Genomic DNA, 24,154 nt, shown 5'->3' on the forward strand with positions numbered 1-24,154 from the left:
TTCAAATCAAACCCAGAAATTGGAGGTTATTCACACAACAAACCCAACAATTGGGGGAAGATGCATTTTTCAATTCAAATGAAACAGAAGAAGAATTGTATTGTTTCAAAAGATCAATCGAAAGGTTCCAACTTCAAATCAAACCCAACAACTGAATTGAGAGTTGATTTTGAGATGTGATTAGAGTTTAGAGTTGTTATTTTACTTGCTTTGAGTGGGTTCGAATGAGAGAGAATGAGATGAGTTAGAAGGAAGGAATGAGTTTCAGAGAGAGAGAGAAAGAAACCGGGTTAAAAAGATGGACAGAGGGACTGAGAGAGATGATTATGAGGATGATTTTTGTTTTTTTTTTTGTATGAATGTTATGAATATGATGAAGAATACTTGTTTAAAGTGTGCCCCTAGTTGGGTTTCTTTTTTGCTATGTAATATTTAAGAACACGGAATGTATGACTTATGACTTGTTAATGCCCCCATGAAATGCACAAAATGTTGTTGCTGAAAATGCTTGAAATGTTGTGCCAGGAAATGCAGAAAATGTTGTTGCTGAAAATGCTCTAAATGCTGTCAATGTTGTTGCAAATGAAGTAGTGCCTCGAGAGGCATGGCTCTTAAATTTTAAGGATCGGTTTGCTAGTAAGTGTAATAATTTAGGGACTAATTTGATTGAATATGTTATAATTTAGGGACTGATTTGATTGGAAATGTTGCTGCAGGGTGTTACTACAAGGAGGTAAGGCATTAGAGGACCAATTATTTCAAGTTATGGTTCATCCGGTTCGACTTAACCTAAATTCATGGAGTTTATTCCAACTCCCGGATTTCCAAAGAAGTGATGCTTGATGGAAACATATTTAAAATATGCTTTTGGAAATGTAATATTTAAACTTTTTTGAATTATGCCCCATAGTTGGGTTTCTTTTAGCGTATGTAATATTTAAGACTTATGACTTGTTGATTCCCCATGGTTGGGTTGACTTAAAACTTATGACTTATTTGATGGTATTTTTAAGGATGAAGTTGTGTCTTCTGACTTTTTTAATTTGTTCTGCACATATATGCTTCAAGAACTTATTTGATGGTTTTTTAATATAATGTAGGGATCGATTTGGTAGTTATCAGGGACTAAATTGCATAGCATTTTTTTGCAAATCAATCAATTTTATCATTGTAAATTTTGGTCATTATCAGTCAAATTAGTCCCTGCTTATGTGGCATCTGACATGGCAACCCATGTGAGAGGTTAACGGTCACGTCAGCACCGTTAACACCCCAATTGGACGGAGGGACTAAATTGATTGACATATGACAAATTCAGAGACAAAATAGCCATTTTGATAAATTGAGGGATGATTTTGTTCGATTCGTGCAAATTCAGGGACGAATTTGACTATTAACTCGGGGAAAAATATATTTCTCACACACGTACATCCCTAACTAAATCCCTCTTGTGCATAAGAATCTAGCAGCAAACTTTCAAATCAGTCCTTTGGTTAGTGATTTTGCAATTCTCTAACAACAATCAAATCAACGGTAACTAGCAAAACTCTTCTCCTATATTGCATTGTATCACTCTCTTCACTCGTGCGTTAATCTCTTCTAACTTTTCTTTGCACTTTGTACTGTACTACTTTCTACACACAAAACATACCTTGTTTCATTTCTCATGTTATGTTACACTCACTACCACCACCTTCCAAATTCCTCAATGTTCACAAAACAACGTTACAACATTCATTCAAAACATGTCTCAAACTATTTCAGTCACTCAAAAAACACGAACACAACCTGTTCGACAAAATTCCCCAACTAAACGCTTCCTCGATTAACCGCTCCATGCTTAACTTTTTACATAAAAATCTTCCCTTTCAAGCTCTTGCCGTGTTCAAGAACCAAACCCAGTTTCCGTTTCTTCAAAATATCGATGAGGTGACACTTGCCTTGTCGTTCAAGGCATGTCGGGGTGAGTTTAAATTGGGTGCCCAGATTCATGGATTTGTTGAGGCTACTGGGTTTGTTTCACGTGTTACTGTGTCGAATTCGTTGATGAAAATGTACAGTAAAGCTGGGAGATTTGAACTTGCTTTGCGTGTTTTCGAGGGTTTGAGTTGTCCTGATATTGTTTCGTGGAATACTATTCTTTCTGGGTTTGAGAAGAGTTTTGATGCTTTGAATTTTGCATGTTTTATGCATTTGAATGGGGTGGTTTTTGATCCTGTGACGTATACTACTGCTCTTTCATTTTGTTGGGATAGGGATTATTGGGATGATCATGGGTTTTTGTTTGGGTTGCAGTTGCATTCTCTTGTGGTTAAATGTGGATTTGGTTGTGAAGTTTTTATAGGGAATGCACTTGTGACAATGTATTCGAGGTGGGGGGGATTAGATGAGGCAGGGAGAGTTTTTGATGAAATGACTATAAGAGATTTGGTTTCGTGGAATGCGATGCTTTCTGGGTATGCTCAAGAGGGGGAGTGTTATGGGTTGGAAGCTGTTTTGTTGTTTGCCAACATGGTGAGAGAAGGAATGTTGCTTGACCATGTTTCATTAACGGGTGCGATTTCTGCTTGTGGTTATACGAGAAACTTGGAGTTTGGGAAGCAGATTCATGGTTTGGCTAAAAAATTGGGTTATGGAACACATGTTGCAGTTTGCAATGTTTTGATTTCGACTTATTCAAAATGTAAGGTTCTTAGAGATGCGAAGGCGGTTTTTCAGGACATGAGTGTTCGAAACGTAGTATCTTGGACGACACTGATTTCTATTGACGAAGAGAATGTGGTGTCGCTCTTTAATGCTATGAGAGTTGATGGTGTGTATCCAAATGATGTTACATTTATAGGATTGTTTCATGCCATAACAATCAGAAATATGGTGAAAGAAGGTCTAATGGTTCATGGGTTATGCATAAAAAGCTGTTTTTCGTCGGAACAAAATGTCTCCAATAGCCTAATTACCATGTATGCTAAGTTCGAGTCCATTCAAGAATCAAAGAAGATTTTTGAGGAGCTCAACTATCAAGGAACAATATCATGGAATGCATTAATTTCAGGGTATGCTCAAAACGGTTTGTGTAAAGAAGCTTTCCTTACATTTTTATCTGCAATAAAGGAGATAAAGCCCAACCAATACACATTTGGTAGTGTATTAAATGCCATTGCTGCAGCTGAAGATATATCTTTGAAACACGGGCAACGTTGCCATTCTCACTTGATCAAACTTGGTTTAAACACTGACTCATTTGTTGCAGGGGCTCTGCTTGACATGTATGGCAAGCGTGGAAACATTAACGAGTCTCAAAGAGTATTCAATGAGACACCTGAAAAAACCCAGTTTTCTTGGACGGGAATGATATCTGCCTATGCCCGCCATGGAGACTACGAGTCAGTGATGAATTTATATAAAGAAATTGAGAGGGAAGGAAGCAATCTTGATTCCATCACTTTCCTATCTGTTTTAGCTGCATGTTGTAGAAAGGGTATGGTTGATGTAGGCCATAGAATATTTGACTCTATGGTGAATAAACATTCAATTGAACCAACCCCTGAGCATTATTCAATTATGGTAGACATGTTGGGCCGTGTGGGACGGCTAGATGAGGCGGAAGAGTTGATGCATCAGATTCCAGGCGGACCTGGACTGTCAGTATTGCAAAGCTTGCTTGGGTCTTGTAAATTACATGGGAATGTAGAGATGGCAGAGAGGGTCGTTGATAGTTTAATACAAATGGACCCTGGAAGTTCAGGTCCATATGTGTTGATGGCAAACTTGTATGCCGAGAAAGGGAATTGGGAGAAAGTTGCTGAAGTGAGAAAAGGGATGAGAGGGAGGGGAGTAAAGAAGGAAGTGGGATTCAGTTGGGTGGATGTTGCTAATGTTGATTCCTTGCATTTGCATGGTTTCTCATCTGGCGACAAGTCACACCCAGAGTCTGAGACTATTGATAGAATGGCAGAGTTTTTGGGATTGCAAATGATATTTTCAAAAGAGAGTAGAGGGACGGAAGGTGATTGGCATCGAGAGTTTGAACTAGTGAGCCATGGATAGATAGCTTGACCGTGTTCATTCAAAACAAAACTGATGTGTTGAACTGTGTTCAAATTGTTGGTTAAATGGGGAATTTTAGAGGGAGCTGGGATGGGGACTTTCTTTAAAGAATTCCTTCAAAGTCCTTATCCTTTTCATTTTGGAGTTCCCCCAAATCGAGGGGGTTTGGAAGAAAAACAAAGCAATTTATTTGTGTACACTCATTTCATTCAACTACAAAAGATACAATCTTGCAATTCAGTTCAGAGTTGTAAACCCCAATTTCTTTCCCGACTCTGTACCCTGTCTTTTTCTCTCTTGATCTCAAAGGGCATTTGGATTTGCAATTTTTTGTTCATCAATACAGATGCTTGTGAATAGCTTACTTTGATTCAGGTATTTCTTCATTCTAACTTTTTGATTTCATGTCTTCATTGTTGTTGAGGCTAGTCTAACTATTCGCTTGGAATAATCCCGTTCAGGTCTTTTGTTTGTGTTTTTGCTCTGAACCATTCAGTAATCTAGTAATTTTTAAATGCACTTTTGTTGTTTGTTTGGGTTCATGGTTGATTCGTGTGAGTTGATGGATTGTTTCCTTGATTCTTTCCAACTACCACTCATTTAATTCAGAAATCTTACTTACTTGTGGTTCAGTTGATTAAATTAATGCAAGTCAGACAAAAGTGCAAACATTGTCGGTCCTTTCACTCTCTTTTGAAGTTTTTTTTTTTTAGGGAACTCTCTTTTGAAGTTAGTAGTTACCAGTCTACTATTGTAATATATATCCTTTTAGGACGATAATTTGAACTAGTATTAATGTTTGTTATGGCTATCTTTTTTTGTCTCAATTTGTAGAGGATTTGTAAGCCAAACTCATATTGGTGATGATTGTGTTGAGAGTCCTCCATTAGACATGATATGTCCTGAAAAATGTTTACAAGATCTCTCACCTTACTAGTCGGTTTTGTAAGGTTGAGCTCAACCCAAATTCTAATTTGATATTAAAGCCTATCCAGGATTTGTTGAGTGACCCTCTATCGGGCCACTCCAGGCATCCCTCACCTTGGAAACCAATTTGTAAGGTTGATTTAGTCTCAACTCATATTTTAATAGTTATTTATCTCTAAGGTTGATATTTTTTAGGGAGGGAAAAAAAGATCTGAGGACTCAGAGCTTATATATGCTTGTTATTTGAGAAAATAAATGAATGAGTAGAGAAGTCATTTTTATGTGTTTCATTAACCTTTGGGGAGAGGAAAAATAAGAATGTGGGCACTGGAGGCTAATGCTTATTCTTAGAGAGCTCATTCAATATTTGTTTTATCTATCCTCTGACTATGATCTGTTTTACTGGGTTGACACGAAATTACCAGAATATTTTCCACCAGTTCATGTTAATCTGAAAAGTTTATTCGGGTTTTAACTTTTAAACTTTTATATGCTTTGTGATGATACAGGCACTAATCATTAGCCATGGACGTTCAATTCTTGGGGTAAAAACGCATAACAGAGTATCAACATGGAAGGGTAAGAAAGCCACGGCTAATTATCAGAGTCACCAACTCACCATATAAACAGGGCTAATTTTTCTAAAGGTACGTTAGAGTCATCATGTGTGTGAACCAGAGTTATCGATGGGATGGCAGATGGCAGAAAGTCAAAATTCTGCAATATAACTCCATGGTGCCACCATCCTTCACAAATTGGCCATGGCGGTTGTAAAAAATCTGCCATGGTGCCACTATGATTGTTATTTGACAACATTGAAGTGAACCAAGTAGTAAGAAGCCAGACTCAAAGCCATTAAGATTGACTATTTTCGTCTTTAAACTTTGGCTATTGAGCAGGTCATGAAAAGTGGAAACAAATTTTTCCTTTGTTCTGTTGTAACTTTAACCAACTTATATGATGACTCTGACTTAGTTGCTCTCTCTTTTCAAGCATTCTTTTGAGAAGAGGTTGTGCTTCATAATTCAAAATGATTTGCTGTTATTTGTTAATAATTCATAAGAGAGTGTTGTTTAAGGGTCTAAACTGCCCACCCTCATTATTCTTAATGGTAAATTAAAATGTTATTTAATAGACTTAATTATTTTGAAAGGTATGATATCAATATATCCACAGACTTAAGTCTATTTTTAAAATAGACTTGATTAATTTTTTTTTTTTTAACAGTTTTTTTCTTTTTTTGGTAAATAGACGAAATGGCAAAGCCATTATAAACTCACACAGACAAGTGGGTTCGAACCCCGGTCATGGCATCCGGCCTAACAATTTCGGCATTTTGCCAGTTGAGCTAGGACTTGTGGATTTTTTTTTTAACAGTTTAATTAATTTAGAGTGTGAATATATTGATACTATTAATTGATTTACCCTCATTATTTTTAAAATGATATCAATTTAATAGACTCAAGTCTATTGTTAACGTGTGAATACCATTAAAATGATATCAGCACTAATTAAGTCTATTTTTAAAGTGTGAATACCATTATTTTTAAGGATGTGGATATATTGATATCACAATTAATTTTGCTGCTAGTGAGTGTGACACTATGAAGGGTGGCTGAAGGAAATATTCGAGGAACATCTCACCAAAGCAACTCAGTTGGCAAATGTAGCTGCGGCCTGCGGGGGAGGATGTCTTAAATATATAGTTAGGTGCATATACAAAACTCTTTAATCCTTCAAGAAAGAAATGTATAAAACTCTTTAAATTAGATTAAAAAAATAAAATTCTTCAAATTTTGTTGAAGGTTGTAGGGATAGAATTTTACTAAGCCTCTATTTGTGTATTTGTGTCACCCTTTTTAATTGAGCCTCTCTTTATTGCTCTAAAGAGTATTATCAAACAATTAGACTCTTCGTACTAAAAAACGGCCATTGGCGTTGGATTAAAAACTAACAAATCAGGCTATTATATATTCAGTTCTTATTAATGGTTAATCACATGTTGCTCCAAGTGTTGGGGAATTTGATTTTCTTTAAGCAAAATTTTTAGTTCAAGAATTGAGAATGAAAAAAAAAAAAAAAAAAAAAAAAGGTTCTGAGAGCTTTACTGCATATTGTATGGTTCCACTTGTATCAACTTAGATCAATTCTGCATTATAAGGTAAAAGTAATTGGTCAAAAAAAAAAAGGTAAAAGTATTGGCTACACAATTTGACAATGAAGTGTAAATCCACCTTTGATGTCTTCTATCAATGTATATAACATATATGCATGAGTTAGCTTATATTCAGTTGCTAGAGCTTGTGCTGACATGACATTCAGTTAGGTCCAGTGATGACATGGCAGCAATCTGTTACAGTCAATGTTGACATGGAAGTAGTTAGCTGCAGTCAATGCTGACATGGTATCAGTCAGTTAGAGTCTTCCTTATGCTGCAGTTTGTTAGATCTAGTTCCTTGCATAGCACGCTCTCTCTTGTAAACTTAATCAGTTTTGAGAATGCAAATTCATTTCATACACAGAAAACTCTGATAATTAATTTTATCATGTTATCATTGAGCTCTTGGTTGGATTTTGCTTCTGCAACCTATTCCTCTTGATTGATTTACCTACGGTGAGCAGCCTCAGGTTGAACAAATTTGGTGCTGACTCCATCTCAGATTCAGGAGGAGACTAGACAAATTAAAGTTTAATAACTGTCAAGAAAATGTGACCAATGTGGAATTATGAGTTTTGTAATGATTATGGGTGTGAGGCCAAGTATTACATCGGTAAGTGACTGTCTCTGCGTGATTCAAGAGATAGTAAGTATAGATGTTGATTGGAGATAGAACTATAGGTATGTGAATTTGAAGAGATCTTTATGTGAATATAAGAAGTTAAGATTTGAATAATGAGCAATATGTCATTATTAAGTGATATTGGACTTACATTGTAGAAGTATATGCTTACATTTGTTATTTAAAGTTAGTAGACACCGAGAGGGTGCGAGTACTTTGAATGGTTTGAAGGAATTAAATGAAGTTTAATTAGTGAATAGTGACCCTAATATGGTTGACGTTTAAGGACCAAGATTTTAATCTCCTAGGTTTTGATGGAGTACCAAGTAGTGCCTTAGATGTATATGTTCAAGGGATCATTGGAACAACCATGAGCATGAACCATAGAAGAGTGTTATGAGAAAATATTGTTAACTGAAGTCCCATGTCTTTTTCTGAACATTTTCTTAAAAATCTCTTCATTTCTATTCCTCCAAATTTCCCACAAGTAATTATGAAGATAGAACTTGATTTTTTGGTCAAAAAAAGAAGATAGAACTTGATTTAGCCGTAGCATGGTATTTGAACCAAGCCTGACAGTTATCAATAGAGAAATCATTCGAGTGGTGGACTCCATCGGAGGGTTGAAATGCATGTATAGTGGTTCTTCAAAAAGAGTTTTATTTTATTTTATTTTAATATACCCCTTATAGCATAGATATAGGGATCACATGTATAGTGGTTCTTCAAAAAGTCATTATAATAGTAGAAAACAGGGCATGTAAAAAAATAAGAAAATTGCTGTTGACACATTCCATATGGCTGGGACACACATGTAAAATACCCTTTTACCCCCTCGGCAGTTAACTGCCGAGGAATTTGAAATCCGGCTGCAGTTAACTGCCGAGGATTTCCTCGGTAGTTAACTGCCGAAAAAAGCTGTTTCATCAGATGAAACAGGAAACCTGCTCCCCTACACACTATTTTCATCAACTTCCATATCAAACCCATCCATTCCCCCAAATCCAATAATTTTTTTCTATCAAATCTTCCCCCAAATGATTCAAACATCAAGCCTAGGATCATTCAACATACTTTTGACGTAAAAAAAAAGGTATTGTGCATTTTATTCGGTTTATTTTTGTTATATGTTACACTGTCATATGTTGGTTTACAACGTCAGTCACGTAAGACTGGCATGGGGAATCTCGGCAGCTTACTGCCGAGGAAATCCTCGGTAGCTTAGTGCCGAGGGAAACCTCGGTAGTTAAGTACCGAGGAACACTTACGAAAATTTTGAAGGACGAAAAAATGGCAGCTACTGCCATTTTTTCAAAAATTTTTTTTTCTTTGTTTTTTTTCTTTGTTTTTTTTGTTTTAGTTCATTATGGCATTGATGTTTATGCATTAGTTAGTTGTTAATTCATATTTATGTGTTGTTTAATTATAGTAATGACCGAGAACGCGGAAGATGTTTCGGAAGAGACAAAACGTAATTTTGTCCAAATTTCCGGAGATGTCAAGCCGCCTAAGGTTGAAGTCAAACCAAACATTGAACAAGCTTCTAAATATGTTAGCCCCGGTGTCGTCCCACTTCAAGCCCACGAAGTGGACACGGCTAGGTTTTTTTCTGACGACATTAAGTTTCAAGATAGAGAAGAATTGCTTGGGTGGGTACGTTGTCAAGCAAACAAGGCGGGATTTACAATTGTTACACAAAGATCAAGCTTGGTCCATCCAATATTGCGCCTAGTGTGTGAAAGGAGTGGAGCTCACAAAGTGCCTAAAAAAAAACCGAAGCATGCGACAACGGGCTCAAGAAAATGCGGGTGCTTGTTCATGATTAGTGGATATCAAAGTACGCAAACAAAGGAATGGGGATTGAACATTCTTAATGGAGTTCACAACCATGCGATGGAGCCGGCTTTAGAAGGACACATTCTTGCCGGTAGATTAAAGGAGGATGACAAGAAGATTGTACATGACTTGACCAAGAGCAAGGTGCTTCCAAGAAATATTTTGATACACTTGAAGAACAAAAGACCACATTGCATGACAAATGTGAAGCAAGTGTACAATGAACGTCAAAAAATATGGAAGGCAAATAGAGGTGACAAGAAGCCGTTGCAATATCTAATCTCGAAGTTGGAGGAGCACAACTATACTTATTACTCAAGAACACATGGTGAAAGTAATACAATCGAAGATATCTTTTGGGCTCATCCAACATCCGTTAAGTTGTTTAACAATTTTCCAACGGTTTTGGTTATGGACTCCACCTACAAAACCAACTTGTATAAGATGCCAATGTTTGAGGTAGTTGGGGTAACTTCGACCGATTTAACATATTCGGTTGGGTTTGGATTCTTGATGCATGAGAAAGAGGAAAACTTTGTTTGGGTTTTAAAAATGTTGCGTAAACTTCTTACTTCAAAGATGAATATGCCTAAGGTGATTGTTACCGACAGAGATGGGTCTTTGATGAAAGCGGTTGGAATTGTTTTCCCGGAAAGTTATGGTATGAATTGTTACTTTCATGTGCAAGCAAATGTTAAACAAAGGTGCGTCTTAGATTGTAAATATCCTATGGGAAAAAAGGATGGGAAAGAGGTGAGTAATCGCGATGTTGTCAAGAAGATCATGAGGGCATGGAAAGATATGGTTGAATCGTCCACTCAAGAGTTATATGCAAATGCATTAGTGGAGTTCCAAGATGCTTGTAGTGATTTCCCACCTTTCCTAGCCTATGCCATGACCACCTTGAATGAAGTGAAGGAGAAAATAGTGAGGGTATGGACAGACCGTGTGTTGCATCTTGGTTGTAGATCCACCAATAGGGTAGAATCGGCTCATGCTTTGGTGAAGAAATATTTAGACAATAGTGTGGGTGATTTGGGTACTTGTTGGGAGAAAATACATAACATGTTGTTGCTTCAACACACTGCGATACAAACAGCCTTTGGTCAAAGCGTTACCGTGTTGGAACATAGATTCAAAGATGTCACTTTGTACTCCAGCTTAGGTGGTCATGTGTCTAGATATGCTTTGGACAACATTGCTATGGAAGAGTCACGTTGTAGGGAAACGTTGTGCATGAACAAGGAAATTTGTGGTTGTGTTCAAAGGACATCTTATGGCTTACCATGTGCATGCGAAATTGCAACTAAACTCCTTGAAGAAAAGCCAATTTTATTGGATGAGATACACCACCATTGGCAAAGGTTACGCATGGGAGAAGAAAGTAATGAACTTGGTTTTTCGGTGGATGATGAGTTGAAGGGTATTGTAGAACGTCTCAAGAAACTCCCTTTCCAAATGAAGCTTGAAGTCAAGGAGGCTTTGCGGCAATTGGCATTTCCTGAAATCACCATGATGTCTCCACCACCACAAAAGGCAACAACCAAGGGAGCCAAGAAAAAAGTGGACATTGCGAGGTCTAAAGGAAGAATTACATCCACTAGCCGGATCCCTTCTTCTTGGGAGGTTGTTGATTCCCAAAATCCCGATAGTCAACCGTCACCATCACCAACAACATCATCATATAAAAGGAAAAAAGGTGCTCGTCTTGGTAAAGCACCAATTTCCCCACTTCCACCACCTTCTCGGTATCCAAAGCCTAAGGCTATCCCGGTTATGAGGCCTATTGATTATATGCCACGCTTCATGCTTCCATTTATTGAAAAAGTGGTGGATGTTATTGGCGATGGACATTGTGGATTCCGGGCTATAGCCGAGTTCATGGGCTTAACCGAACAAAATCATCTCATGATTCGTACACATCTTATTCAAGAATTGAAAGATCATAGAGATGATTATGTTGAAGTATTTGCGGGTGAGGATCGTTATAACTACATTTTAAATGGCTTACATCCTCCCGCAAATACAAAAAGTTGTGCACATCTTGTTGATAAGTGGTTGACTTTTCCGGACATGGGGCACATTGTTGCCAATTATTACAAAAGGTGTGTGGTTGTGTTGACAAATCTTGAAGTTGGTAACTCAGAATATTTTTTCCCGCTAAGAGGGCTGAAGTAGCAATAAACGTCACAAGAAAGGGGGGGTTTGAATTGTGACCCTTTTTAATTTTATTCCTGAAACTTTAAGTTATACTCAAGAGAAGATTCTTGGTGAATATTAGTTTAACAGATAGATAATTAGTTAATTTTATATAAGGGACCAGAATGTTCTGGAGAGTGATAATATAAGCAGAATGAGAAAAATGATATTGAGCTGAATTATAAAGTTAATTTAGTTAGGACCAGATTGTTCTGGAGAATGATAAAACAATATAATAGACTGAATTTAAACTTTAGTTAAATATTTAAGCAGTTGTTTTATCTTGGACCAGAATGTTCTGGAGGCAGTTTAATTGTAAAGTACTAATTAAGTTAGGACCAGAGAACTCTGGATTAATATGATTATAGTTAATTAGGACCAGAATGTTCTGGAGATAGTTAAAAATAAATGCGTGTGATAGTGTGTGTATATTGTGTAAATTAAAAGAGATAGAGAAAGAAGAATAACACAGGAGAGTTATCCTGGTTCACCAAACCCGGCTACTTCCAGTCCCCACACACCTCGTGTGAGATTATCCACTATAGTATACAGTTGGTAGAAACTTCTAACCAACACTATAAGGTCTTGATCACACCAGATCAGTCCAGAACACCTATCTCAAACTATTAAGCCCAATAGACTTGAGATCTAAGTTACACTTTTGTAGGATGATGATTTAGAACTAAATGTCTCAAACAAAAGAGACTTTTACAAACACAAACTCAAAATGTTATCTCAAAGAGATAAAGAAAATAAATGTAGTGAAAGCTTATGGAGTTTGCTTTGTGATTGTAGAACTAAAGATGTAGAACTAAAGATGTTGAAGAGATTGATAGCTTTTCTTGCTTTGAGAAAGTTGTATGCTTTGTATTTCAAACTCTTGGTTTTTGCCTTGGATGTCTTCCTCTATTTATAGAAGCCAAAGACTTGTTCTCCAATCAATAAAACAGCTGTCCTTTCCTTTAATTTGAATGAAGTTTGCGCTCCAAACTTTTGCTTGTTGGAAAGATATGAAAAAATACACTTGAAGAATGCTCTTGAACCTGTCCAGAACGTTCTTGAAAATCCAGCAAGTACATGGAGAAAGCTTTCACGCGTTTGTGCAAGCTGTTTGTTGCTCTCTTGGATACAGCTCATGTGAAGTGATATTTGTGATGTCATGGCATGATATCATGTATATGTCACAAGAGACAAAAGATATTTCTTTTTGTGGGTCTTTTTCCTTAATGGATCAAAAGCCTTTAAAGCCCATAAATGTACATTTAAACCAAATCAAGTCATATGATTTTTTCCTTAACTTGGTGAGACAAAATATTCCATATTTAATTTTCTTGCTCTTAATGATACATAAACCATTTCTCATAAAGTTTGCTCTTGTCCAGTAGCGTGAGTTTCATGTTGGTGGCTTTTGTTATGTGCAAAGATCATTCTTGAGATCATTCTTATAACACTTTCTTCACAAAAAAATCATTAGTAGATAACAATATATAATTTAAATAAATATGTTTGTAATCCTTAAAATAATAAAAAGGATTTTGCTTCAACATTCTCCCCCTTTTTGAGGATGACAAACATTTAGAAAATATGCCTTTTGATTCTTTGAAAGAGAATTTTGTAGTAACTCCCCCTCAATTAAAGCATATATAATTTTTTCTTTTTTTTAATTGAGATTCAGTGAGGCAATAAAAATATCAATTACTCCCCCTTAATTCCAGCATTCAATTTCGTTTAATTGAGAGTAATTATCAAGATATTTTGGATCATGAAAAAAAATAAGTTAAAGAAATAATATAATACTTCTTCATAGATAATAAAAGAGTGCATAAACATGTAAGCATACTTCTAAGCATGTCACGGCTTAAAGTACCTAAGATTAGCAATAGCAGTAGTAGCAAAATAACAAAGATAGAATGCACATAGGCACATAGCAGTAGCATTTTAAAATACATAAACAAAATAAAATAAAATGCACATAGGCACATAAACAAAAGATGCGATCAGCAGCATAACCAAAAGTAATATCAGAGTATGTGATCAGCAGTAGCAGAAGCAAAACATATTTCTCTATCTCCCCCTTAGTCATACGCAAAAAGAAGGAAAGGCAAGCTACTTAGATGGTGCAGTTGGGGAAGACGCATCAGATGATGATGAATTGTCTGGAACCTGCATCTTGTAAACAGGAACAGCAAAAGGATTTTCAAAGGGAGGAGGAACCTCATAGTGAGCACCCAATAGTTTTGCAGTCCAGTTTCTATACACAGTATCATTATATGTATTGTAGCTCATATGATTCATCATGGCAGCCTGATTCTCAAACAACTTACGAACATCAGCCCTAATCTTACTTGCGTCCTTTTCCATTTTAGACCTTTTAGGAGGTCTCTCATCAGTGGAGAAGCTTTGAGTGGGACGAAAACCATCAGAGTTGAAATGTGGACAAGTAGATTGAAGAGTATGGAAAGAATTCATGGGAATTGAGGTTTCAAAGGGGCGTTGATTAAAAATTTTTGACACAGACTCAGCTTTGAAGAGTGCAGACAAGTCAGTCTTAGGTGGAGAAATAAAGAGTTGTGAAAATTTAGATACTCTAGTGGCAGTGATTGGTTTTGAAGAGAAACTCTGTAAAACATTTGTTGCATCTAGTGCAGAAAAGGAAGCAGCTTGAGTTTGAAAGTTAGATAAAAGGACACCATGCTCTTCTAGCACAGGAGAGCGATCTGAGGGTTGTTCTACAGAGAGCACTGCAGATTTGCGAATGGCTTGAGACATGTCCTCAAGACCACTTTCTTCCCTTTTTCGCTTGAGAGTTTTTTCAGTAAAATCATCAGAGTCATTTTTCATGTGTTTGATGTTTTTAGTGTTGAAAGTTTGTATATCAAGAATGGATGGTTCATCATCAAGAGGAATTTCAAAATCTCTAAAAACAAGTGATAATAACATTCCATAAGGCAGACAAAAAGTTCTATTTTTTGTTTTGGAAGTGGCAATCATGTGTTGAATTATAACAAAAGGAAGATTTATTCTTTCCTTAAAGAAGGCGTGATAAATGATCATGAAATCATTTTTTGAGATATTTTCAAAACTGCCTTTTCTAGGGAAGATATTGTATTGACACATATTGTGAAACATTTTAGGAATAGGCAAAAGATTAGCAGAAATGTGTTCGGTCGTGCCTGGAATGAAGATTTTCTTATAAAAATCATCTAAGTTGACAGATAATTTTTGAGACCAATCATCACCATAGACACAGTTTCCATCAAGGGGAAGAGACAAAATTTTACCTAGTCTCTCAGGAGTGAGTTCGATTTTTGTTCCTTTGATGGTTGACATGATGACGCATTTCTCTGCAAAACCCTCAGCTTGACAGAAGAAGGCTTGAACCATTTTTGGATAGTGCTTCTCTCGAGTTTGAAGGAATTTGGTCCATCCTAAACAGTCAGTTTCGTCTTTCAGCATGATTTTTTCACTGGCGAGAGCTTCAAAATCAAAGTATCGACCCACGACAACAGGACGACAAGCCCATCTTTCTTTGAAGATTGCATAATCTTCTGGTTCCATCAGGGGGATTCTTGGAGAGACAGAGATGTTTATGTTCTGAGTATTTACCCTTCTTGAAGCCTTTTTCGTAGGGACTTTCCCAATTGATTCAGATAAAGCTTTTCCCTTTCCTTTATCTTGAGCGATTTTAGGAGTTGGTTTCACAATGGGAGACTTAGGTGGAGCCTTTTTAGGAGAAGAGGTTGGAATGTTTTTAGAGGCCCTTCGCGTTTCTTCTTCTTGTTCACTCTCTTCTTCATCAGAGTCCTTAATTTCATAAACATTTGTGTCTATGATTGGTGGCCTGCGTGTTCCGAATCCAGACATCAATCTTTGAGATCTCCTTGTTCTGATTGATTGAGATGATTTCGTCCTCCTAGCTGGATTTCCTCTTCCAGTTTTATCTTTAATGGGGTCGGATTGTGTTTTAAGGTTTTGTGGTTCAGTGTGAACAGTTTGATTTTCAGCAGAAACATTGGGAATTTCTTTAAACACAACCTCAGAGATTTTGATTGGGTTTTCTTCAGGAGTAAAAGAGGGAAGATTATTTAAGAATGAAGGGTGAACGATGATAGCAAGAGGGTTGATTTCAAAAGGAGTTTTGAGAGCAGAAGAGCGCTCTGGAGAAGAAACAGGAGAGGGTTCTGGAACTTCTTGCATGAAGGATGAAGGTGGAGTTAGGAGAGGTGGCGAGGATGATGATGACGGTGAGCTGAGTTTGGACGGCGGTGACGGTGGTGACGGCGACCGTTCCGGCGAGGGAGAAGGAGTTTTGAGACGTGGAACTTTGGCTCCTCTTCCTTTGGTTCTGGCCATGACTAGTGTGTTTTTAGGTTTTTGTTTAGATGAAAAAATGAAGAAGACTGAATGAAGATTATAAAGAAAAAAAATAAAGGACAGATTTTTAGAGAGAAGAAGGAAGAAATTCGAAAATGGAGAGAGAGAAGGAGGTTTAAGAGTGATTGATGGTTGTTTTGTGTTTAAGTGTGGTTTCAAGACTAATGATGAATTTGCATTTAATTTTGGCTGCAAAGATGCCATTGGGAAGCGCAAATTGGGAGTATTAAGGGTTTTGATTTTAATTAAAATTTTGAAAGCACAAATAACACAAAATCTGAAGATAAAAGGATACGTGGGGAGCAAGTATAGAGACATAGTGAAGAATGATTCTAGAGATTGATCTGGAGAACAATCTTTCAAATTTATACACTAGATTTTCTAATAATATGCAATTTTTCTTTAATGAAATTAAAACGATCTTCAACTAATGGTTTAGTAAAAATATCAGCCAATTGATTTTCAGTGTTAACAAAAATTAATTCAATATCCTTTTTATTTACATGATCTCTAATAAAATGATGTTTAATCTCAATATGTTTTGATCTTGAATGCTGGATGGGATTTTTTGATAAATTAATTGCACTTGTATTATCACAAAATATGGGAATATTTTCGTACCTTATTGAGAAATCCTCAAGTTGATTTTTTATCCATAATACCTGGGAACAACAGTTGGCAGCTGATACGTATTCAGCTTCAGTAGTTGACAGAGCGATAGTATTTTGCTTTCTACATGACCAACTGATTAGAGCATTCCCGAGAAACTGACATGTTCCACTTGTACTTTTTCTTTCAATTTTGTCTCCAGCATAGTCAGCGTCACAATAAGCTATTAAATCAAAACACGACCCTTTGCTATACCAAAGGCCAAGATCAGTAGTACCAACTAGATATCTGAAAATTCTTTTTACTGCAATTAAATGAGATTCTTTTGGAGAACTTTGAAAACGTGCACATAAACCAACAGCAAAAACAATATCTGGTCTACTAGCAGTTAAGTACAACAGAGATCCAATCATACCTCTGTATTCTTTTTCAGAAATAATTTTCCCATTTTCATCTTTATCTAAATTTGTAGATGGATGCATAGGAGTTGCCATTATTTTGGCTTCATTCATTTTATATTTTTTGAGAAGATCTCTAATATATTTTTCTTGACAAATAAATATTCCATTTGATTCTTGTTTAATTTGTAAACCAAGAAAAAATCTTAATTCTCCCATCATACTCATTTCAAATTCACTTTGCATAAGTCCGGAAAATTCTTCACACATTTTTTCATTTGTTGATCCAAAAATGATATCATCAACATATATTTGAACAATTAAAAAATTTGATTTATCATCTTTTCTAAAAAGTGTTGTGTCAATTTTTCCTCTAGAAAAGTTATTTTTGAGTAAGAATGTACTTAATCTCTCATACCAAGCTCTTGGAGCTTGTTTTAGACCATACAGTGCTTTTATGAGTTTAAACACATGATTAGGTTTGGTACAGTTTTCAAAACCTGGTGGCTGGTGCACATAAACTTCTTCATTTAAGAATCCGTTTAGAAAGGCACTTTTAACATCCATTTGAAAAAGTTTAATATTTTTATGAGATGCATATGCAAGAAGAATTCGTATTGCTTCTAACCTTGCCACCGGAGCAAATGTTTCATCATAGTCAATACCTTCTTGTTGATTATAGCCTTGTGCAACCAATCTGGCTTTATTTCTAATAACTTTCCCTTCTTCATCTAATTTGTTTCTAAAAACCCATCTGGTTCCAATTATAGATTGACCATGAGGTTTTGAAACAAGATTCCATACCTCGTTTCTTTCAAACTGAGAAAGTTCTTCTTCCATGGCTTTTACCCATGATTCTTCACACATAGCTTCATGTATATTTTTTGGTTCAATGTGTGATATCATAGCCATGTTGTTGTTACTATCTTTGAAGGACAATCTTGTCCTGATTCCATCAAAAGTATTTCCAATGATTTGTTCTGGAGGATGATCTCCCACAATCTTCCAACTTTTTGGAGGAGTTTGGGATGGAGAGACTTGATCTGTATTACTTACGATTTCTTGATTTTTCAAGATATCCTCATCATCTTCTTTGTTGATTACTAAATCATCAAACTCATCAAACACAACATGCATGCTTATTTCCACAGTTTGATTTTTTAAGTTATAGATTCTATATCCTTTAGAATTTGTTGCATACCCTAAAAATATTCCTTTGTCTGATTTTGAATCAAACTTTCCTAGATTTTCTTTATCATTTAAAATGTAACAAAAACAACCAAAAATATGAAAATAAGAAATGTTTGGTTTCTTGTTTTTCCAGAGTTCATAGGGGGTTTTGTTGAGAATTTTTCTGATTGAAACTCGATTTATAATATAGCAAGATGTGTTAATGGCTTCAGCCCAAAAATATTTTTCAACATTTGATTCATTCATCATTGTTCTTGCCATTTCTTGTAAAGTTCGATTTTTTCTTTCAACAACTCCATTTTGTTGAGGAGTTCTTGCACATGAAAAGTTGTGAGAAATTCCCTTTTTATCAAAAAATGTTTTGAATGATAAGTTTTCAAATTCTCCTCCATGATCACTTCTTACGGAGATGATATTTGATTCCTTTTCATTTTGAACAAGGTTGCAAAAATTTTCAAAAGCTTCAAACGCTTCATCTTTGTGTTTTAAAAACAAAACCCATGTGTATCTGGAAAAGTCATCGACTATAACAAAACCATATTGTTTTCCAGCAAGACTTGCAGTTCTAACAGGTCCAAATAAATCTATGTGAAGAAGCTCAAGAGGTTTTTTAGTGGAAACAATGTTATTTGGTTTAAAACTACTTTTAACTTGTTTCCCTCTAACACATGCTTCACATATTTTATCTTTATCAAAATTGATTTTTGGAAGACCTCTTACCAAGTCTAGTTGTAAAATTTTTGAAATAGTTTTCATACTAACATGTCCCGCTCTTTTATGCCAAATCCATTTATCTTTGTCAATGGATATGAAACATCAGCTGGAATGTCATCTAAGTATAAAACATAAAGATTTTTCTTACGAGAACCAGTGAAGAAAATATTTCCTGTAGAAACTTGTTTGACTTCACATATGTTGGGTTTAAAGATTACTTCAAAACCACTGTCGCATAATTGACTTATGCTTAGTAGATTGTGTTTTAATCCTTCAACATATTGAACATCTTCTATTTTAGCAGAATTAGTTTTACCTATAATTCCTTTACCTTTGATTTGACCTTTGTCATTGTTACCAAAGGTTACTGCTCCTCCTTCTTTCTTTATGAAGGAAATAAAGCAGTGTTTGTCACCTGTCATGTGTCTAGAGCAGCCACTGTCTAAATACCATGGCTTTCTCCCTGCATTTTGTGATGATTCCTGCATTTTGAGTTAGTGGTGTCTTAGGTACCCCAGATTCTGCGGGTCCTTCATTGTTAGTTTTCAATATCTCAAGATCTTTCTTCTTGAGAAAACAATTTATATCTAAGTGACCACTCTTTTTACAATATGTACATTTTATGAAAGATTGTTCTTTGTTTTGAAAAGGATGTTCCCTTCTTAGAGAATAGTTTTCTGCTATCCTTTGTTTTTGAAAACAGAAGGACTCAGTATGTCCATCTTTTTTGCAGAATGAGCATCTTATCCTTTTTGGTATAAGTGTGTTTTCATAAATTTGATGTTTAGAGGTATCAAAACCTACTCCAGTTTGATCTCCAATTCCTACTTGAGATCCTATAATTTTTTGAAAGGTTTCAGTTGATTTTATAAAGCGAGTTAAATCATTTCTCAAATTTTTGACTTCCTTTTTTAGTAATTCATTTTCATTTGTTTTTAAAAGATTTTGAGTCTGGCTACAATCTTTTAATTTTTCAGTTGCTTGAAAATATGAGTCTTGCAAACTTTGAATAATTTTCTTTTGATCATTGTTCATAGTTTGAAGTTTCTCTTTTTCTTCGTTTGATTCTTTAATTTCTTTTTGAAGAGAATAACATTTATTAGTTAAAAAGTTTGAATCAGATAAAAGATTATCAATAGTATTTTCTAGTTCTTTAGAGGAAGGTGTATCAAATAAAATTACCTCTTCATTTTCTGAGTTTGCCATGAGACAAACATTTGCTTCTCCTTCTTCCTCTGCTTGTGAATCTTCAAGATCATCCCATGTGATTAGTGCGGATTTCTTGAACGGAGATTTTTGATTCCGTTTGGTTAGTGGACATTCATTTTTGTAGTGACCTTGCTTGTTGCATCCGTAGCATGTTACTTGACTTTTATCAACTTCCCTTTTTGAATTATCTTTTCTATTTGGAAAGTATCTTTTTATTTGATCTCTTCTTTTCATCATTCTTTGAATTTTCTTTGAGATGAGTGCCAGTTCAGTTTCTGCTTCTTCTTGAACAGTTTGTTCCTCTTCTGTTTCTTTGTTTTCTTCAATTTGTAAGGATGTTTCGTCTGGATTTTCTTGAGCTGCTTTAAGGGCAATCATCTTTCCCTTTTTAATTGGCTTGTCTTCTTGAAGTAAGACTTCATGAGCTCTGAGTGTTCCAATGAGATCTTCTAAGGCTAAGGAGTTTAAATCTTTGGCTTGAGTTATGGCTGTAACCATAGGTCTCCATGTAGTTGGAAGACATCTCAAGATTTTTCTAATTCTGTCATGAGGGGAATATATTTTTCCCAATGACCTTAATTCATTTACTATTGAAGTGAATCTTGAATACATTTCATCAATGTTTTCTTCTTCGTTCATCTCGAAAATTTCGAATTTTCGTACGCCAATGTCTATTCTTGTTTCTTTAACATGGCTTGTTCCTTCATGATGAATTTTCAATGTATCCCAGATTTCTTTTGCCGTATTGCATTCATAAATTCTTTCACTTTCTTCCATAGTTAGTGAACATTGTAAAAACAATTGAGCTTTAGAGTTTAGGAGTACTTTCTTTTTGTCAGTGTCAGTCCAAGATGCTTCAGGTTTAATAGTTACAACTGCTGTGACTGCATCAGTGGATTGTGGTACAAAGTTACCTTCAGTAATAACTTTCCACATATCTACATCTTGAGACTTTAGGAATAATTCCATTTTCCCTTTCCAGAAGTAATAATTCTTTCCATTGAACAATGGTGGTTTTGTGCATGAAAGACCTTCTGGTATGTAAGACATTGCTTCTTCCTGAATCTTTTCCTCTAGCACGTGTTAAATGCTTTTCTTCTTTCAGAGACCAGGCTCTGGTACCAATTGAAGTAGCAATAAACGTCACAAGAAAGGGGGGGGGGGGGGGGGGGGGGGTTTTGAATTGTGACCCTTTTTAATTTTATTCCTGAAACTTTAAGTTATACTCAAGAGAAGATTCTTGGTGAATATTAGTTTAACAGATAGATAATTAGTTAATTTTATATAAGGGACCAGAATGTTCTGGAGAGTGATAATATAAGCAGAATGAGAAAAATGATATTGAGCTGAATTATAAAGTTAATTTAGTTAGGACCAGATTGTTCTGGAGAATGATAAAACAATATAATAGACTGAATTTAAACTTTAGTTAAATATTTAAGCAGTTGTTTTATCTTGGACCAGAATGTTCTGGAGGCAGTTTAATTGTAAAGTACTAATTAAGTTAGGACCAGAGAACTCTGGATTAATATGATTATAGTTAATTAGGACCAGAATGTTCTGGAGATAGTTAAAAATAAATGCGTGTGATAGTGTGTGTATATTGTGTAAATTAAAAGAGATAGAGAAAGAAGAATAACACAGGAGAGTTATCCTGGTTCACCAAACCCGGCTACTTCCAGTCCCCACACACCTCGTGTGAGATTATCCACTATAGTATACAGTTGGTAGAAACTTCTAACCAACACTATAAGGTCTTGATCACACCAGATCAGTCCAGAACACCTATCTCAAACTATTAAGCCCAATAGACTTGAGATCTAAGTTACACTTTTGTAGGATGATGATTTAGAACTAAATGTCTCAAACAAAAGAGACTTTTACAAACACAAACTCAAAATGTTATCTCAAAGAGATAAAGAAAATAAATGTAGTGAAAGCTTATGGAGTTTGCTTTGTGATTGTAGAACTAAAGATGTAGAACTAAAGATGTTGAAGAGATTGATAGCTTTTCTTGCTTTGAGAAAGTTGTATGCTTTGTATTTCAAACTCTTGGTTTTTGCCTTGGATGTCTTCCTCTATTTATAGAAGCCAAAGACTTGTTCTCCAATCAATAAAACAGCTGTCCTTTCCTTTAATTTGAATGAAGTTTGCGCTCCAAACTTTTGCTTGTTGGAAAGATATGAAAAAATACACTTGAAGAATGCTCTTGAACCTGTCCAGAACGTTCTTGAAAATCCAGCAAGTACATGGAGAAAGCTTTCACGCGTTTGTGCAAGCTGTTTGTTGCTCTCTTGGATACAGCTCATGTGAAGTGATATTTGTGATGTCATGGCATGATATCATGTATATGTCACAAGAGACAAAAGATATTTCTTTTTGTGGGTCTTTTTCCTTAATGGATCAAAAGCCTTTAAAGCCCATAAATGTACATTTAAACCAAATCAAGTCATATGATTTTTTCCTTAACTTGGTGAGACAAAATATTCCATATTTAATTTTCTTGCTCTTAATGATACATAAACCATTTCTCATAAAGTTTGCTCTTGTCCAGTAGCGTGAGTTTCATGTTGGTGGCTTTTGTTATGTGCAAAGATCATTCTTGAGATCATTCTTATAACACTTTCTTCACAAAAAAATCATTAGTAGATAACAATATATAATTTAAATAAATATGTTTGTAATCCTTAAAATAATAAAAAGGATTTTGCTTCAACAAGGGCCACCACCGCCGGGCAAGCAAAAAACTCCCATCATGTGCCTTGGGGTAATTCCTAATCACTTTGTGCTTATTTACTTGAGGAATGGTTGTCCACTACCTCCATCATCTACGGAGTGGCACAATCACAAGAAACAAGATGCGGTGACTTGGGAAGATGAGTATTTGGATCAACATGAGTTGTTCCGAAAGCTCATGGCTATTGAAAGTGGAAACAAACCGCCAAAACCACAAAAGGAATCAAACAAAGCGGCGCCTATTTTGTTGGACACTCCCGAAAAACCAAAGCAACAATTTGAAGTTATTGCGGAAGATGAGGAAGATTTTATGTCACTTGATCTTCTCCAATCACTTGGCAATTAACAAGGGATTTTTTTGTCGGTGTTAGTCCTTTTTTTTTGGTAGAAATTACACCGACGTATATTTTGGGGTCAAAATTGTAATGCCAATTTTTTGTGACCAATATATAAGTAACATTATGTAATTCATATTGATATATATGATAACATGACTTTTATTGACTTGAAACTAGTGCAATACTTATTTATAGCTTATTAATGTTTGCACATTTGATTTATTCGTTATTACATTCCATTTAATTTTGTTCTAATCTATGATTATTTTGTTAAAGCTTTTGTCAAGTGAAACATGTCAGAGGTTGCAAGAATTGAAGGGCGTGTTAGGTATTGCGCGTTTAAAAAGACGGTTAAGGTTATGATAACACCGACGGACTCTATTGATGATTTGAAGACACAACTTAACACTTATTTTGAGCATCTTGGTGAAAATCAATATACACGTCACTTGTCTGCTCTAATGCCAATGATAGACCTAGGAGAAGATAGAGATGAATTCACATGGAAAACGGCAAGCTATATGCCTTGGCTTATTAAAGACGATAGCGACGTCGGATTTATGTTTAGGAATATGGTGGAAAATAATGTATTATATATATATGTTCGTTCCATATGCAATTGTAATGAATGTAAGTAGGGATTTAATTTAATGATGTGTAATGATGTGTAATGACTTGTAATGTGTTGTTTGATTATGGACACTATGTTCCGTTTTGATGAATTTCAAACTTTTGTGTGGTTTGAACCAAATGTCGGTTTGATTTAATTATGGACATATGTAAAAGATATTGTATT

The 24,154-nt window shown here is 35.4% G+C and overlaps 1 protein-coding gene, 1 long non-coding RNA gene and 1 pseudogene across 3 annotated transcripts; 2 read left to right on the forward strand and 1 right to left on the reverse strand.

Moving 5' to 3' along the window:
- The first annotated feature begins 1,501 nt into the window (after positions 1 to 1,501).
- On the forward strand, positions 1,502 to 6,759 carry LOC146898108 (Pentatricopeptide repeat (PPR) superfamily protein). 2 transcript variants are annotated; one of them, XM_085735151.1, is made up of 3 exons: positions 1,502 to 4,422; positions 5,484 to 5,621; positions 6,566 to 6,759. In XM_085735151.1, exon 1 carries the CDS (start codon positions 1,672 to 1,674, stop codon positions 4,045 to 4,047), a length of 2,376 nt encoding a protein of 791 aa, XP_085591277.1. In that variant the 5' UTR covers positions 1,502 to 1,671; the 3' UTR covers positions 4,048 to 4,422; positions 5,484 to 5,621; positions 6,566 to 6,759. The 2 variants fall into 2 exon arrangements, with proteins under 2 accessions (XP_085591277.1, XP_085591276.1); XM_085735150.1 differs by having other exon boundaries at positions 1,540 to 4,422; positions 5,484 to 5,553.
- A 1,767-nt stretch (positions 6,760 to 8,526) lies between these two features.
- On the forward strand, positions 8,527 to 24,109 carry LOC146898109 (uncharacterized). The gene is made up of 2 exons (XR_015022564.1): positions 8,527 to 8,847; positions 23,635 to 24,109. It is a non-coding gene; the product is annotated as an uncharacterized LOC146898109 (long non-coding RNA).
- On the reverse strand, positions 16,529 to 17,254 carry LOC146898110 (secreted RxLR effector protein 161 pseudogene; annotated as a pseudogene).
- Positions 24,110 to 24,154: the final 45 nt, after the last annotated feature.

Source organism: Medicago sativa, chromosome 8, assembly GCF_051527215.1.
Source record: "Medicago sativa cultivar Bolivia chromosome 8, Bolivia_mono, whole genome shotgun sequence".
In the NCBI taxonomy this organism is placed as follows: domain Eukaryota; kingdom Viridiplantae; phylum Streptophyta; class Magnoliopsida; order Fabales; family Fabaceae; genus Medicago; species Medicago sativa.